General features: G+C 38.6%; 1 protein-coding gene across 2 annotated transcripts in view; it reads right to left on the reverse strand.

Moving 5' to 3' along the window:
* The window catches only part of PARD3B (par-3 family cell polarity regulator beta), a 1,008,697-nt gene that overhangs the window by 175,613 nt on the left and 817,227 nt on the right, over positions 1-15,857 (reverse strand). For both annotated transcript variants that reach the window (XM_028112243.2, XM_088021577.1), the window contains exon 19: positions 14,378-14,488. In XM_028112243.2, the coding sequence (XP_027968044.2) occupies positions 14,378-14,488 (111 nt within the window). The remainder of the gene's footprint in view (positions 1-14,377; positions 14,489-15,857) is intronic.

Genomic DNA, 15,857 nt, shown 5'->3' on the forward strand with positions numbered 1-15,857 from the left:
CAGAAAGTTATAAAAACCTACTACACTTTTTAATTTGTGATATTTGGAGACCTTCCTCAATTTTCCCTTCTTAATTGGCATGTTTTTTTTTTTTTTTAAAGATTTTATTTATTTATTTGACAGAGAGAGACACAGCGAGAGAAGGAACACAAGCAGGGGGAGTGGGAGAGGGAGAAGCAGGCTCCCTGCCGAGCAGGGAGCCCGATGCGGGGCTCGATCCCAGGACCCTGGGATCATGACCTGAGCCGAAGGCAGACGCTTAACGACTGAGCCACCCAGGCGCCCCAATTGGCACGTTTTTAACAAAATGTGTTCTTCTCTCCCACTAAGAAGCAAAATCTCTAAATATATCTCCGATAACTTAAATTTCCATCTTGATTCATACACCACATCAGTTTATTATGTCCAATGTTTTTTCTTTAAACTTAGGCAGAGGCAAGCTATGTGAGCTAAGGTAGTATGAACCACGGTAATTGATATCGGCAGGAGGTTATTTCGGATTGATCAATGAGGGTTGCATGACTAGCTCCAGTAGAGTGTATTTATTTCCTCAAAATATTTTTCATTTGATGATATAAATTGGTCATTGGTATTAGGTATCCATTTTTATCTCAAGTCATACATATCTGAGGCAGGGAATATTTTAGCATAATGTCAGTTTTCTTGGCACTGAATTTTTGTTTGCTGGTGAAAAAAATTATGCTTCCTTAGTAACTGCCTGTTTCTTAACATTTTGTAAAATGTTCTGGTTTCATTTAGTACCTTTCTTTGTGAGGCCTTACTTGTCCAGCCTTTGAAATTGGCGAGGTATATTGACAACGATTACAAATAGAATTGACGGTTAAAAACTAGAAGAATTACATCTAGTTTTTAATCTGTGTAAAAGAAGGAACATATTCAATTTGGGTTTAATGATGTCAAAAGCAGCCCACTATATTACTGAAGCATTTTGTTAAAGCTGGGATCTTGTTTTTCCATACTGGAATATTTAATGGTTATTGCAGAATTTTAAAAAATATGTATTCACTTATGTGAGTGTTAACAAAATGCAGCTCTGAAATTCAAAAGTCCAACTAGTAAATTATCCTCCTTTGACTTTCTTATTACATCCACTATGACCAGATTAAAAACATATGAATTACACACTATACATTGCCTTGACTCAGTGATTTTTTTCTTAAACAAAGTCAATTCATTAAAATATCCTTTGATGCTCATTCAGCTAAAACTTCATACTTTTTTGCAAAGACACATTATTTGATCTGAAAAATATTTTTAAGTGTCTGGAATATATATTTTTTTAGCACTTGAAACTTTCTCTGGCCATCACAGCTTCTATTAGGCACTGTGAAACATTTTAGGATTATTGAACGAATTATCAATTATGTCTGTGTCCTTAGTGTCTATCTGAACTGGAAATTTGCCATCTTTTACATCTTCACTAATAGAATTTTTAATTAGCTGTTGATACTGTCAATAATAGAGTTCACTATTATTTTAAAAGATGGTTTGTCTAAACAACTCCTTACTACTCATTTGTTCTTTCGTTTTTAAACCTGGTGCTTATTATTATAATCAGGGTAATTTTTAAACAGAGCACAATACTTCCAAAAACAGGCAAGAATTTTAGGCAAGATATTTTAATACATACTTACTAATTATTTTCTCACTGATTACTAGGAGTTTATCAATTTTTAAAATTACATAAGTAACTTATTTTAAACCTGATATTATTTTACATGTTTAGGTCAACCCACAACTTTACTAAATAGTCTTCTCTTTAGTGAGATGTAAGGAAATGAAATAAGTAGAAGTTAAAATCTATGCCTCAAGAGAGTTAGGATCTAGACAAGAAAAAAAAACCCCATGAAATTGCAGGAAAGCATATAATAAGGAATTATAAGATAAAGACACTAATTTAATGACAATATGGACTCCTAATTACGGACTAGGATTTTAGTGACACTGCCTCCCTGAGAGAGTAGCTCTATGGCATCTGGTATATTACAAATGGCTGTTGTCATTTTTCATGAACCTCCATTTCCATTATAGTTTTTTATGCTTGCCCCTGAAATATAATCTGCACAGTGAATTCTGATTGAATTGGCTCAACATGCAGCACGGAAAAGATCCTCCTTTGCTGGAGAATAAGCCAAGGACAGTGTGTCTCATCTATACAATCAAATGCAGCATTCCCTATAAAGGCAAATCTTTCATTTTAGAAGGTTGAAATGAACGGTACTTAAAAATGATTTCAGGGGCACCTGGGTGGCTCAGTCGGTTGAGCCCCCAACTCTTAGTTTTGGCTCGGTTAGTGATCTCAGGGTCATGATCTTGGGGTCGTGAGATCAAGCCCCGCATCGGGCTCCTCGCTCAGCAGGGAGTCTGCTTGAGATTCTCTCCCTCTTCCTTTGCCCCCCACCCTACTCCCTCTCTCTCTCTCTCAAATAACTAAATCTTAAAAAAAAAAATAAGTTCAACTGGTTAAATTTATGCCACTGGAAGAGGATGGGGACAAAAGCCCTATCAAAATACCCCCAAACTCTCTAGGTCCATAGCATTTCCATTTGTTTGTGAAATGGATGAATTGCATTCATTTTCACTTACTTACTTGTCTCTCAGGATCTGGTTCAGTGATGGGGAAACAGGTGTTGATAGTTCTGATGGGCTGGCCACTATGCCTCAATGATCCATTTCTACTGTTCTGCCTGTTGCAAATGATCTCATGCTTCTTGACACCATTTCATAGCTCAGGGGAAAGTCTTATTTTTCTAACGATATAGCTTTGTTGACCATTGATTTAGCCTATCCTGCCTGTTGGTTCCATTCCAGTAATTATTCACTTGAGAAATAAAATTAGAATCACTGCAGTACATTCATTCATTCATCCATTATTCAACAATTGCTTATTGAATGCCTACTCTGTGAAACATAATTTATTAGGTGCCGAGAGAAATAGAGCAACAGTTATGATGTGGTCCTTGACTCAAGGAAATTACAAGGTAGTAAGGGAGAGAGAGAGCATGTTTGTCATCATGAACATCTACAATTCAATGCAGCAAAGTAACAGTAACAATAACAACAATGCGTATCTACTATGTGCCAAGCACTGCTCTACATGCTTTAAGTATTTCATCATATGTAAATTTCACAGGCGCTCTGAAGCAGACATTATTTCTCCTTTTTAAAAAAGTTTTCCAGATGAGCAAGCTGGGGCTCGGAAGGTTTTGGCAAAACATGCACAGTCACACTGCTAGTACAAAAAATCATTAGGCTTTCAATCCAATGTTATTTGATATTGATACTCATTCTCTTTCAAATAACTACTATCTCTAAGAAAAATGGTAGTTCATCACTTACTGAGCGTCTCTATGCCTGACACTATTCTGAATGCTGCATGCACAGTGTCTCATTGAATCTTAACAACAGTATATGATGCTACGATGGTTATATAGCCATTTTGCAGTCAACAAAACCAAAGATTAGCAAAATTAAGTAGCTTAACCCAGGTTATTGAGTGGAAGAATTTTCTTCCAACTCAGGTAGTTTGAGAAGGTGTAATGGAAGAAGTGAGGTTTCGCTGACTTTCTACTGATTTGGACCAACTGAGGCAGGGGGAGGATAGACAAGGACAAGGGAAACCACATCAGGAATGACAGAGAGATGAGAAAGTGCTCTGGTCATCTCAAAAAGAGTGAACATTCCAGAGTGGCTGAGTATACGGGTCATCTGAGCCAGGAGTAGAAATTATGATTGGAAAACGAGGCTCTACTCAGATAATCAGCCAAGGAGTTTCGATTGTCTGCTGTAGGCAATAGAGAGCCATTGAAAGTTTTGGAGAGAGGAATGATCAAAGCTATTACCATTAATCCACTTTCTCCAACCTGTCACATTGAATAATCTCTGCTTCAAGAAGTCATGATTTCACAAATTATTATTTGTTAAGTTCCTCCAAGAACATGAATGCTTACAGCTTCTACCTAAACAGCCAATTGTTATTACTGCTGTTTTTTGTTTGTTTGTTTGTTGTAAGGTTCTTTTTAAGTGACCTCTTGGAAAAGCAAACGTTTGTGCCATAGCCCAAACCACTTCAACCTCTTTAACTCTCAATACTAAAATCAAAGGGCACAAAGCACAACGAGGCAGGAGTCTTGAGCCTGGGAAAGGGGTCAGATTCCTTTGGACATCAATCTGAAATCAACTCAGATGCACTGTGAAGTCATTAAGTAATTAAATTACAGAGCAAGGACAGGCAGGTGGGAGAGAGTGGGTGGGGAAGAAAGGGGCACCGTTGTTCTGTTTCTACCACAGACTGGACTCTAAATATTAGCAGACCAGAGTTATGCCCCACCCCTCAATGTGATACATGTAACAGAAATGCAAATGTGAGGATTTTGCAAATGTAATGACTGTGGTTACAAGTGTTTTCTGCAGTCACATGCCCTGTGGACTTGGAGAGGCTGCAGGCCTTGAGGCCGCTCCGCCCTGAATTTGTTTCCACGGCTGCCAGGGCCTGGCTGTAGCCAGCACTCTCTCACTCCTGTGCTGCCATCTCACGCCAAGCTCTCTATGCTCGAGGAGCAAATTCCAACGGGGGATCAATAAGAAATGAGGAGAAGCTTCTTGAATGGGAATATCTGGCGTGAGTCCCAGCTGGGCAAAGTCTGAATTCAAGTTGGCCTTCTTCATCATGACGGTATCCAGTTCACAACTTGCACAGATGGTGTGCCTCAGAGTGCTCTGGGCCCCCTCCCCAAAGGTTACTGAATGGATTATCTGGGGTCTTGAATCCCCAGAGCAGGTCAGAAAATAACACTGAGCCCCTAGAGTCATCCAGGTGCTCGCTTCATAAATACTGCTTTTCACAGAAGTCTGAGAGATAGGCTTCTCATTTAACAGATGAGAACACAGAGGCCTGACAGTTAAGTAGCCTGACAGTGCGTTCATGCAGTCAGGACTTTAACCCAGTTAAACACCCACTCCTGGGTCTTATAATCTTTCCACTTGACCACACACCTCCCCTGGGCCACCACCTAGGCCAGTTGGTTCCCAACATAGCTATAAACAACAATCACTTGAGAAATGGTTTTAAAATACACATCCTCAAGCCCACCCACAGATTTACTATCTATACCATATTTCTATCTGTATCTATACAACCATTTATCTAATTACCTATTTATCTAAAACAGGGTTTCTCAACTCAGGCACAATTGACATTTTGGGCTGAATAATTCTTTTTTGTCAGGGGCTGTCCTGTGCATTGTAGGATGGTGAGAAACATCCTTGTTTTCTACCCACCAGATTCCAGTAGCACCTCCCTGCTAGGGTGACAACTAAAACTGCCTTCAGATATTGTAATTGCCCCTGGGGGGGAAAGAATCACTCCCTGTTGAAACCCTCTGTTATAAAACAAACAAACAAACCCCAAAACAAACAAACAAAAAAGCCAAACTTCCCAGGAAACTTGGAAAAAGCATATTCAGTTTGGTGTTTGTAAATCACAGGCCTAGGTTAGGAATTCTACATAAAAAAATGTGAGGGGGGAAAAAGCAGATTCTAGCAGATAATAGGCTGAATATCTTTTCTACTCGCACAGTTTGCCAACCTATGGGAACAATAACTAATCTTGGGCTCCAGAGTAGATGTGTTGTCATGGATGCTTTCCAAAGCAGGATACAACATAGCGTATGTCAAAACATGAAATAAAGATGAGATACTTTAGAAATTCTGGAAAATGCTATTGGATTTATGAGTTTAATTTGTCCACATTTTTCACAGCACTTTTAGAGAATTAACTTTGCTTGTACACCGTCCGGCCCCAAACTGGCCCACAGCAGATATTCTGGATTCAGTAAACTTTTATTTATCCAATTGTTTTCCTCTGAGAAAACAGCAATTGAGAAGAATTCTATCCCAACAAAACGCATAACACTGAGGCCTTGAAGTATCATTCTTACCATCTCCTTTCATGGTGATAAAAAGAGGGACTTTAAGAATTCATCCTCAAAGTGAGGTATGCAAAGCCTCCATGAAAACAACTGATAGAATGGAAATGGCACCCTCATTCCTAAGTTCCAACCACCAAATGGCCTTCCGCTTAGTTACAGTCACCAAACCCTTCCTAGAAAATGCTCTCTTCAAGTTCTTTTTCCATGGCATGTAAGTTCCATTGAACCAAGTATATCTATATCTCTGATCGGCATAAATCCAGTGAATTACCAAAGTTTTTTTTTATTATGTTGAATATATTTTTATGCATATAGTAAGGCCAAACATCCAGATCAACCGAATTTAGAGCTTCTTTCCAAGTGTTTATCAGACTAGGCATTCTAAGCATTTCAATGGCATCACTGTGGGGAGGTTAGGATAATTCCTTGACTGAATGTATTTCAACAGCACTGCAATTGAATGCAATAATATAATATGTCACTCCAGGGTGCTTAAATATAAGAGTATCCTTTTAAAACACCTTTTTAAAGAGCTGGTGTACTTTAATCTTAGAAGTTTGTCTAAACGACTCTTGGAAAGCATGCCAGTCAAGTGATTTCATTTTACGTATTAATTCGGCTCGGCTGACAAGTAGTTGCTAATACAGCACTTCTAACATTGATTCAAATTCCATAAAAGGATTTTGGCTCATAAAAAATGCTGGCATGGCATCAGGATTTAGGTGTTCCTATCTCTTGTCTATTGGAATACAGTAATGTGCCAAATTTTGCCGGTGACCACAAGCGTTCTGAGAAGATGAATGTTACAAAGATCAAATAAATGTATGTATATTAAAGCCACCTGCATCTCCCCTGGGTCTCATTCCCTCATCCCTCTAAATAAAAGGAAAATTTGGAAAGATGGACACTGAATGAGGGGTGGATGGTGTGCCTTCCCCCCTCATGTCCCACCCCTCTGTTTTTAATTCTTATTCTAGGAAGAGAGGTGATCCTTACCCCAACACAAGCATCAATAGTAATTACTGGTATACGGCAAATCTCTTTTCATTTACTGAGATGATTAGTACTATGAAAAACAAAAATCTGACAGCTTCTTTCTGTTGGCCTAAAATGAGAACATGACCTTGTCCTGGGAAACAACCATCTAGTAACATTTTTCATAACTTCCATGCAGTGATGATCTAATAAGAATCTAAAAGTAATTAACTGGATCTCTTTTAGCCAACCAAAGCCTTATTCAAATACACAGTTTTATCAGGATTCTAAGAGAGCCATAAATTGGGGCATTTTGAAAAACTGGGATCTAATCCAGTCCATGATCTGACGAGGGTTCAGTGGTAATAATAAATTGGGACTATTAAGACTGGGAACCATTCCAACATTTTATTTTGCCCACACCACAGGACCTAGCAAATTCTACTGCAAAAGACAGGGATATTCAGTGAGGAGTAAAACCATGCTGAATTAATCATTTGTATGTAATCATGCCAAAACATGGGTGTTTTCAACAGTTTAAATAGTGCCAAAGTTTAAGTTCAGTAAATAATTAATTATAGAGAGTCTCTTGGCAAATTAAAGAAAACAACCTTCTGGTTCTTTAATAAAATATGCACTCTTTTTAGGATACGATAATGACAATCCTATCATTTGTCACTCTATGTATTTAGGAGTGCCCTATTTATGTAGGGTACAGCTAAAATATTAATTCAGAACCGACTTTCCTTTCCCTTCTTAGAATACAGTAAGCATCCTCATTTCCCAGGATGAACATATGCTGGACAAACTCTAGCCTTATTCTGGTTTTCATTTCAATTTCCAGTAACGTAAAAATCTCCCATAATTAAATAAAATGCTGAGAGGTTGGGAATAGATTTTCACCCACTTGTATTCTGAAACTATAAATGGTTTCTGAATGTTTTTATTTCTGTAAGATGAATTTCGTTTATGTGGGGAACTTGCAGCTGCATAATTAAATCTTGGTTTGCCAAATATCAAAAACACATGTATTGATTTAAACTAAGGGAACGGGCCACAAGCAGCTCAGCTGATAAGGCAAAGGAGAAGCCTCTGCAGCTCTTGGAAGGCTTCCTGAAGGCAAGAAAACTAAGAGCCCTCAAGTCAGACACTGAAACTGATCAGCTTGCCTCAATCTCAGTCCCACTCTCACTTAGGCATTCCGAGCAGGCCAGTTGTTGAAAACAAGAGCCATATGTTTTCATGCTCCTCAATCCTGAAGCGGGGAGGCTGCCTCTTTGCCCCTCATCTCCTCATTTATCCTGCTAAGATTCTAATAAGATCTACAAAAACACGTTTCATTCACACAGCAAATGAGCTCCCTTGCAAAATAAACTCTGACATGGTATAAGAGTAATACAAGATCTTAGAGCACAAACTCATATGTTATTGAACTACACCTGCCCTCCCCTATTTAGGAGGCAGTTTCATTTAGCAAAATTTCATTTCAGGGTCAGTAATATGGGACTTTAATGGGAGACAGCCTTTTGGTGTCAATGGAGATGTTTCCCTCAGTACAGTAATCCTAAATAAATGAGGGGGACACTTACTTTTCTTTAACCAATCTCCACTGACTTCTGAGAAGGTATTAACAATACAAGTACAACATGCATGCAGTTAGGTTCTTTGGAGGTACAAGAATCTGGTTAATTTCACACTTTGGAGCCAGTTACACACGTGAGTTAAAGTCTTAGAATTAACAACAACACGTTTACTGATTTGTTAAGACAATCTCTTGCTTTCAGCTCACCATACTAATTTATATAATCAGAATGTTTGGAAAATGTTAATTTAATTTAGCTTGATTAAAAAATTCTAGGGGAAATAGTCTTTGAATATAATATCGGATTCATCCTTCTAGCAATGGATATAGGCATTTGGAACTAATGTTTTATTATGGCCAATCTCACTGAAGCATGAACAAAATGATGAGTTTATTTAAAACAGGGCTTTGCTGCAATGGGCTGTTTGACTTGTGTCAGGAGCAGACACGTGCTCAGCTCAGGAAATCAAATATGAGACTAAGAAAAGGCTTGCATGCAATTTTGAGCAAGAAACTTGGGCTTCTCCACTCAGATAAGAATAGGGCATACACTACCATGAAGCAATACTATGGCGAGTTCAAGAAAGGCCGTTCTAGGCAATTCAAAATAAATGCTTCTATACTTGAACATATTTATTTCTTAGACTCTGAGATCTGGGGAAAACCATAGAGATCCCCTAAGGACAAATGCAGCATTAGTGATACACAACATGATTTTAGGTGATATGTGGCTGAATGTACATTAACTTCTGTGGTTTTGCATCTATATTTTACTTATTTGAATATATAAATACAAATAAGACAACAAAAGTAATATATCAATGACTGAAGCTGATGAAACTCTGATCTAGTCCAATACTTTCCTGATGCACTAATCCTTTCTCACTGTGATCATCAGCTTCTTATTAGACATTTTTCAGTGTCCACAAACTCACTCTCATGTGACATTCTAATTGTTAGGATGTTTTCCCTTCTATTTAGCTGAAGACTACCTCTCTTAAAATGACTCCCCATTAGTATCTTCAAGAAAATAAATGAATGGATGAACAAGCAAAGAGAGAGAAAGAATAGATGCTATAAAATGCATTTAATTCCTCTTTTATGTGAAGGTTCTTTGATCATGTGACATCAACTAAGTCTTACCTCTAAGACTATGTATGCCCAGGTCCTTCAACATTTTTCAAAAGACAGGATTTAGTTGGTGCTATTCTGTGTGTGTGAGAAAGGCAATGGGATATTTGAAGTGTGGTCAGAGTAGTACAAAGCAGGAATTATTGTTTCTTCCTTCATTTTGCACATGAACTTCCAGTAATGTAGCCTAGGACTGGATTAAGTTTTTGGCAGGCACATCCCCATGTTGACTCATGCTAAACTTTACCCTCAACTAAAACCATCAGGCAGTTTTTTCATATATTTGGTATTAAGTCAAACCTTCCACATCCTGTGTTTGTACAGTTCGGTTTTGGACCTAAAATCAAGACTTTACATATATTCCTATTAAGTTTCTTTATGTTTGATTCAATCCATTGTTCCAGATGATTCTGTCATCAACACATTATCAACCGCTGCAGATTTTTGGCATTCACAATCTGATCAACAGCACTGATGCCAATGCTCAGTAGGCCAGAGTTAAAAATAAATTTTGAAGAAAAACTCTTTCTCACAAGTTTATATTGATGGACTATTCATTGGCAAGCTTTGGGTACAGTTTCTTGAATAGCTAATAATCCTTCTATGGTTATGTCATCTGGTGTACATTTTTCTGCGTTATCCACAGGGTATCATGAGACAAGGAGCTTCTAATGTCCAGGAGAGTACACTTACTTGTGAAGTCCAGAGGCTAAAACAGGGGTTTTCAGCCTACACACTGTTGACAGTTTGAGTGAGATGACTCACTGTTAGGGGACAGGAGTATCTCATGCGTTGTAAATGGTCTGGCTGCATTCCTGGCCTCTACCGAGCACCTGGCAATTCCCTTCCTGTGCTTGTTCCTCCTTCGAAGTTGTGACAATAAAAAATGTCTCCAGATACAGCCAAATGTTTCTTTGGTAGCAAAATTGTCCCTCCCTGAGAACCACTGGAGGGCTCTGCATTCCTCCAGTTTAATCTTATAATTCCATAATTCTTTTTAAGATTTTATTTATGTAATTGACAGAGAGAGACACAGCGAGAGAGGGAACACAAGCAGGGGGAGTGGGAGAGGGAGAAGCAGGCTTCCTGCCGAGCAGGGAGCCTGATGCGGGGCTCGATCCCAGAATCCTGGGATCATGACCTGGGCCGAAGGCAGACACTTAACGACTGAGCCACCTCAGTGCCCCATAATTCCATAATTCTTACGGCTTTTTTTTTTTTTTTGACCTTTTCATAGCTATAGCTATGAACACGTTATTCATATATAGCACCACAACAATTCCTCATCAGGAGTTAAATATGTAGATACATTAAAATGAGATATGGAAATCATAAGAAAAATAAAGTGAGCAATGAAGAGGGATAATCCTAAAATTTGGAGTTGAGGTTAAATTAATCCTCGGGTAAAACAGTTACAAGGAAATTGAACCTTCTAACAGGAACTATATGATTTAAGAGGTCATCTATCAGGACTTTTATATCTGGATGCTCATCAAAGTATTATTTGAAAGAGTGAAAAATGGAAACAGACTAAATGTTTGACAACAGAAGATAAGTATACCATAGTATACTGATCTTGCAGAATATTAGACAGTCATCAAAATGGCATATTTTCAAAACATTAATGACATGGGGAAATGCTCACACCATAGTGCTGCTGAAAAAGTGAGACATTATATATGCAGGATGGATATCAAGTTTCAAAGAAAATATACACATAGTAAAAAGATCATAAAAATATTAATAATTGTTATGGAATTATGCATGATCAGGTTAGTCTTCTTTATGCTTTTTTATGTCTCCAAAATCTTCTTAATGAACTCACTGTATTTGTAAGTTTTGTGTGCATGGGTTGTACTGGGGGTAAGCAATCCAAATACTCTTAGGTGGGTAAGCACTGGCAAGGGTTTCTTTCTTGTTGGCAAAAAAATATGCCAGTAAGGTAGGCTACTTCAGAGAGGGCACATGAGAAAGATGACAATATTTTTAGACCGGCTTATTCAATCCTCTTGGGAAAAAAAAAATCTGTGTGTCATTTTTCATAGGATAAGGACTGTTCAATGTTCCAACCAAATCCTGTCCCTCAGGTCAAGGGTTCTCAGTTTAAAATACTGAAGAATTATGTTGGGCTTGCCTATTAAATACAGATTCCTGGGCTCCAAATCCCAAGATTCTGATTCTGCAAGTCTGGTGTGGGACTCGAGCTTACTTTCAACAAGCTCTCCATGTGATTCGTTTTGATACAGGTGGTCTATGGACTACACTTTGAAAAACACAGAGGAAGTCATATGGTTTGACTTGGATGAATCTTTATTTAGCCTTTATTTTGGATAATTTCTTCCTGGTTACACACCAAATAGAGTTGTTATAAACCCTCACTGGTATGTTGATCAACCGGCTTTTTGAAAAAACAAACTCAACTTACTGCATTTGCCCATTTCTATGGTGTAAATACTCCCACCATGACCAATGTCAAGCCACCAGTGGTTTAACAACCGGCTCCCAAAATTCTTCTCACAAGCTGATACAAGCTGGCTCCGGCACTATACAATATATTTTATTTAAGTACTTTAAATCCTTTGAAGAAGGGATAAGTGAATGAATCGCTATTATATCTGTGACAGCTAGGATGAAACAAATAAGCAATAGGAGAGCTTGAATCACCTTAAGGTAACAAATTCTAAAGGCATTAGAAAAAAAGACCACTTGGTGAACTTTTATACACTGTTTCTTATTTTATTCTATTTTTTTCCCATGGCCATGTCACAAAGTGAAACACTCACTGAGTTCTTTAAGGGTTGTGAGCTGGTTTCCTATGGATGGTGGAGAGCCAAGAAATGGAACTCTAGGTTTGGGAGGAATGCCAAATGCTGAGTCTCCACCTCTACCCTCCGTGGCCCTCTGCTCCTGAGCTGCTGAAATGCTCTTGGTCATTAATTCTAGAGCACCCAACCATAAAATCAACTCCTCCAGCTTCTTCCTCTCTCACAGGATTGAGACAACATTGTCTCTAGGAAACCTGTCTCAGATGTGTTTTACGTGTTCATGTGTGGGAAGTGGCCTAAGTAGAGGCTAATAGTACAGTTCTTTCAATATTTTGACCAGACATATTTTAAGAAAATTGGACCTGAAGCCTATATAGCCAGCGGAGGTGAATTTACAGCCCTGCTTTTAAGAACAAAACTCCCTCAGGCACCTGCTTCCTTAAGGCAACACCAGAAAGGAAATGAACTCTTGCTTAAAGACAACCCACCTTATTTTATGAGTTATCAATTTTCTAGCTGGCACACAGTTCCCTAGCTACTAAGAGGAAAGCCTCCCAACCCCAAGCAAGTATTGAGCTACAAAAAATGTGAAGTCTGCATTCCAGGAAACAGACCAGTTTCCGGAAGACGAGGCAAGGCTGTGCTGCCTCAGTAAGTGAAGTCAGGGAAGCAGCAAAGATCTATGACGTGGGCTCACCACACGGATGTCTTTGCCAATATACGCATTAAAATCTTCGCCTGAATTACATTTTACATTACAGGATTACTGAATCTTGGGCTATGATGGAGAATCATCTTCCCTGTTTTGGGGGCAGCTCTGTCAGGTGAATAGTCAACAACAATATTAAGCACTTGATTTCCTTCTAACTGCTCCACTGAGCCTGGAACCTAGAGCTTATCAACCTCTTTAAAATGAGAAAGGACTAAATGGGGTTTCTTTCGTTGCTATTGATAAAGTCAGCCTTCTCGATGGGAATAGACTACAAGACAGGAGTCAAAGGTTAACAGTAGATATTCAGCCTGCTCTGTGCTAGAAAACAGGATGAACGGGTATGATTTTCTTGGTACACATTACTAGAGTATTAAAATAAGTACAAGAACAGACTCTAAAAACTATAAGGACTATAGTTACTATTAAGCAAGTGACAAGTTGGACAAATGTGACTTCATGCATGGTGAAGTCAGAATCAAGTACTTAAAATGATACGCTAGTTTTGTCATAATCTCAGTCTTTCTCCAAGCTCCATTTAGTTGCGAAGGTGAAGCACTTTCAGGAGAAATATGAATATTCAATTACATGTTTCAAGATCAGACATTTACACATCGACTTGGGGTAAGTGCCAGAGTTAACCTCAAAGATAAGTGAAGGGCCTCTTGTCCAAATGGAACATGAAGCTCCTCAAACAGGAGAATTCAGCCCTTGCAAACTGTCATTATTTCAGTAAATGAAACCGGCCCTTTAACAGATGGGCGACATACTTTGCAACTTGCTGATAGCCTAATAAAAGACACGGGCTTTTTAAAAATGAAGGACATGGCCTTCTCAAATTACACCCCCCAAATGGATTTAGCAGAATAAAATTAAGAAGGCATACAACAGCTTGACAGAAATTAGGAACAGACTATGGAAATCTGATAGTTCTAAACATCAACATTAAAATGACCTTTTTATTAAAAAAAAAAAAACTCATTGTTTAAACCATAGGGAAAATATACACGGATATAGTCGAAACTGGGATAGCATATATTGGAATTATAAGTACTGATCTAATAAAAACATAAAGTTAATTTCTTCTCCAAATATAATAAAAATTCCCCAGAAAGGCAGGTTCCTTTTTATATCAGGTACCTTTTCTTCTGTATGAAATGCTATGCTTCTTAAAATAAAATTTCTCCAGGTTCATGGATGCAACAACCCAATTTAACATGGGCCATGGACCCTACAAAATAAGGAGCTCAGCATTTTTGCTCACCTTTCACGTTCTTCTTTCATTTTTTCCAGCTCTTCTTCCCTTAGGCCGCCATGCTTCAGAGGGCCCTTCTGCTCAGCCTTGCCACCTCTGTCATCTTTCTTCTTTCCAAATCTAGAAAAACATGAAGGAGGAGATGGCTGTTAACAATAACCATGTTCTTGGGGCGCCTGGGTGGCTCAGTCGTTAAGCGTCTGCCTTTGGCTCAGGTCATGGTCCCAGGGTCCTGGGATCGAGCTGCGCATCGGGCTCCCTGCTTGGTGGGGAGCCTGCTTCTCCCTCTCCCACTCCCCCTGCTTGTGTTCCTGCTCTTGCTATTTCTCTCTGTCAAATAAATACATAAAATCTTAAAAAAAAACACACAAAAAACAATAACCATGTTATTTATGAGCTGAACTCATCAAACCATAAGTCTTTATTCTAAGTTGTACAAGATCATTTTGCATAAAATGAAGTAAAATAAGAGACTGAAAGGGCAAAACTAATAGTCACTAAATTCCTCTCGTTTTCCTCTCTTCCTTCTTTCCTTCCATCTTTCCACTGAGATATCGATTGTGCAACATGCAAAGTCATGTGCTTAAAGAGTAAAACTCTCAAACCATTAGTTCACTAGAAATGAAAGAACTGAAAGGTTACCATTAATATATAACTAAAAACTGACCAAACTCCTCTAAACAGGCCTCCAGAGCTGCAAGTGACATTGACCTTTGAAGTTAAACTCCCGGGACTTGATAATGATAGTGCTTCAAGGGACCTCGCCAAACATACACTATTCTCATTTTGCACATGAGACTTTGGGCCTTGATAACCCAACAAGTTCAGGGAAGGGCTGGGATTAGAACTTGGGTTGTCTCCTATAGTGCCCTCTCTCCTTCACACCACCTTCACTCTTGCAGGTAGCCCCATCTTCCTAAGTCAGCCTCGGGCTTGTGCGTTCTCAGCTCCCTCGGTGCCTGGCATATTTGTAGCTAATTGGGCACAGTGGCAATTATGATACATTATTTTTTTCCTGCAGCTTTATCGAGATATGATGGACAAGTAACCTTGTGTAAATGTAATGTGTACAACTATTGATTTGATACATTTCTAAGTTGCAAAATGATTCCCACCATAGTATTAGCTACCAAGTTCATCCCATCAGTAGTCACTATTTCTTTTTTGTGGTGAGAGCATTTAAGATTTACTCTTAGTAACATTCAAATATAGGATACATTTTTATTAGCTATCATCACCATGCTGTACATTAGATCCCAAACTTGTTAATCTTATAACTGGAAGTCTTTACCCTTTGACCAAAAGCCCCTCAATTTCCCGTCTGCCCAACCCCTGATAACCACCACTCTACTGTTTCTCCGAGTTTGTCTTTTTCAGATTCCACAGCGTATATGTATATGCATATATACATGTATATGTGTGTACACACACACACACACACACACACACACACACACAATGCATCTTCTTAATCCATTCATCTATTGAT

Source organism: Eumetopias jubatus, unplaced genomic scaffold (assembly GCF_037043125.1).
Source record: "Eumetopias jubatus isolate StellerSeaLion01/CBP00866 unplaced genomic scaffold, mEumJub1_p1.0 scaffold_3, whole genome shotgun sequence".
Classification (NCBI taxonomy): domain Eukaryota; kingdom Metazoa; phylum Chordata; class Mammalia; order Carnivora; family Otariidae; genus Eumetopias; species Eumetopias jubatus.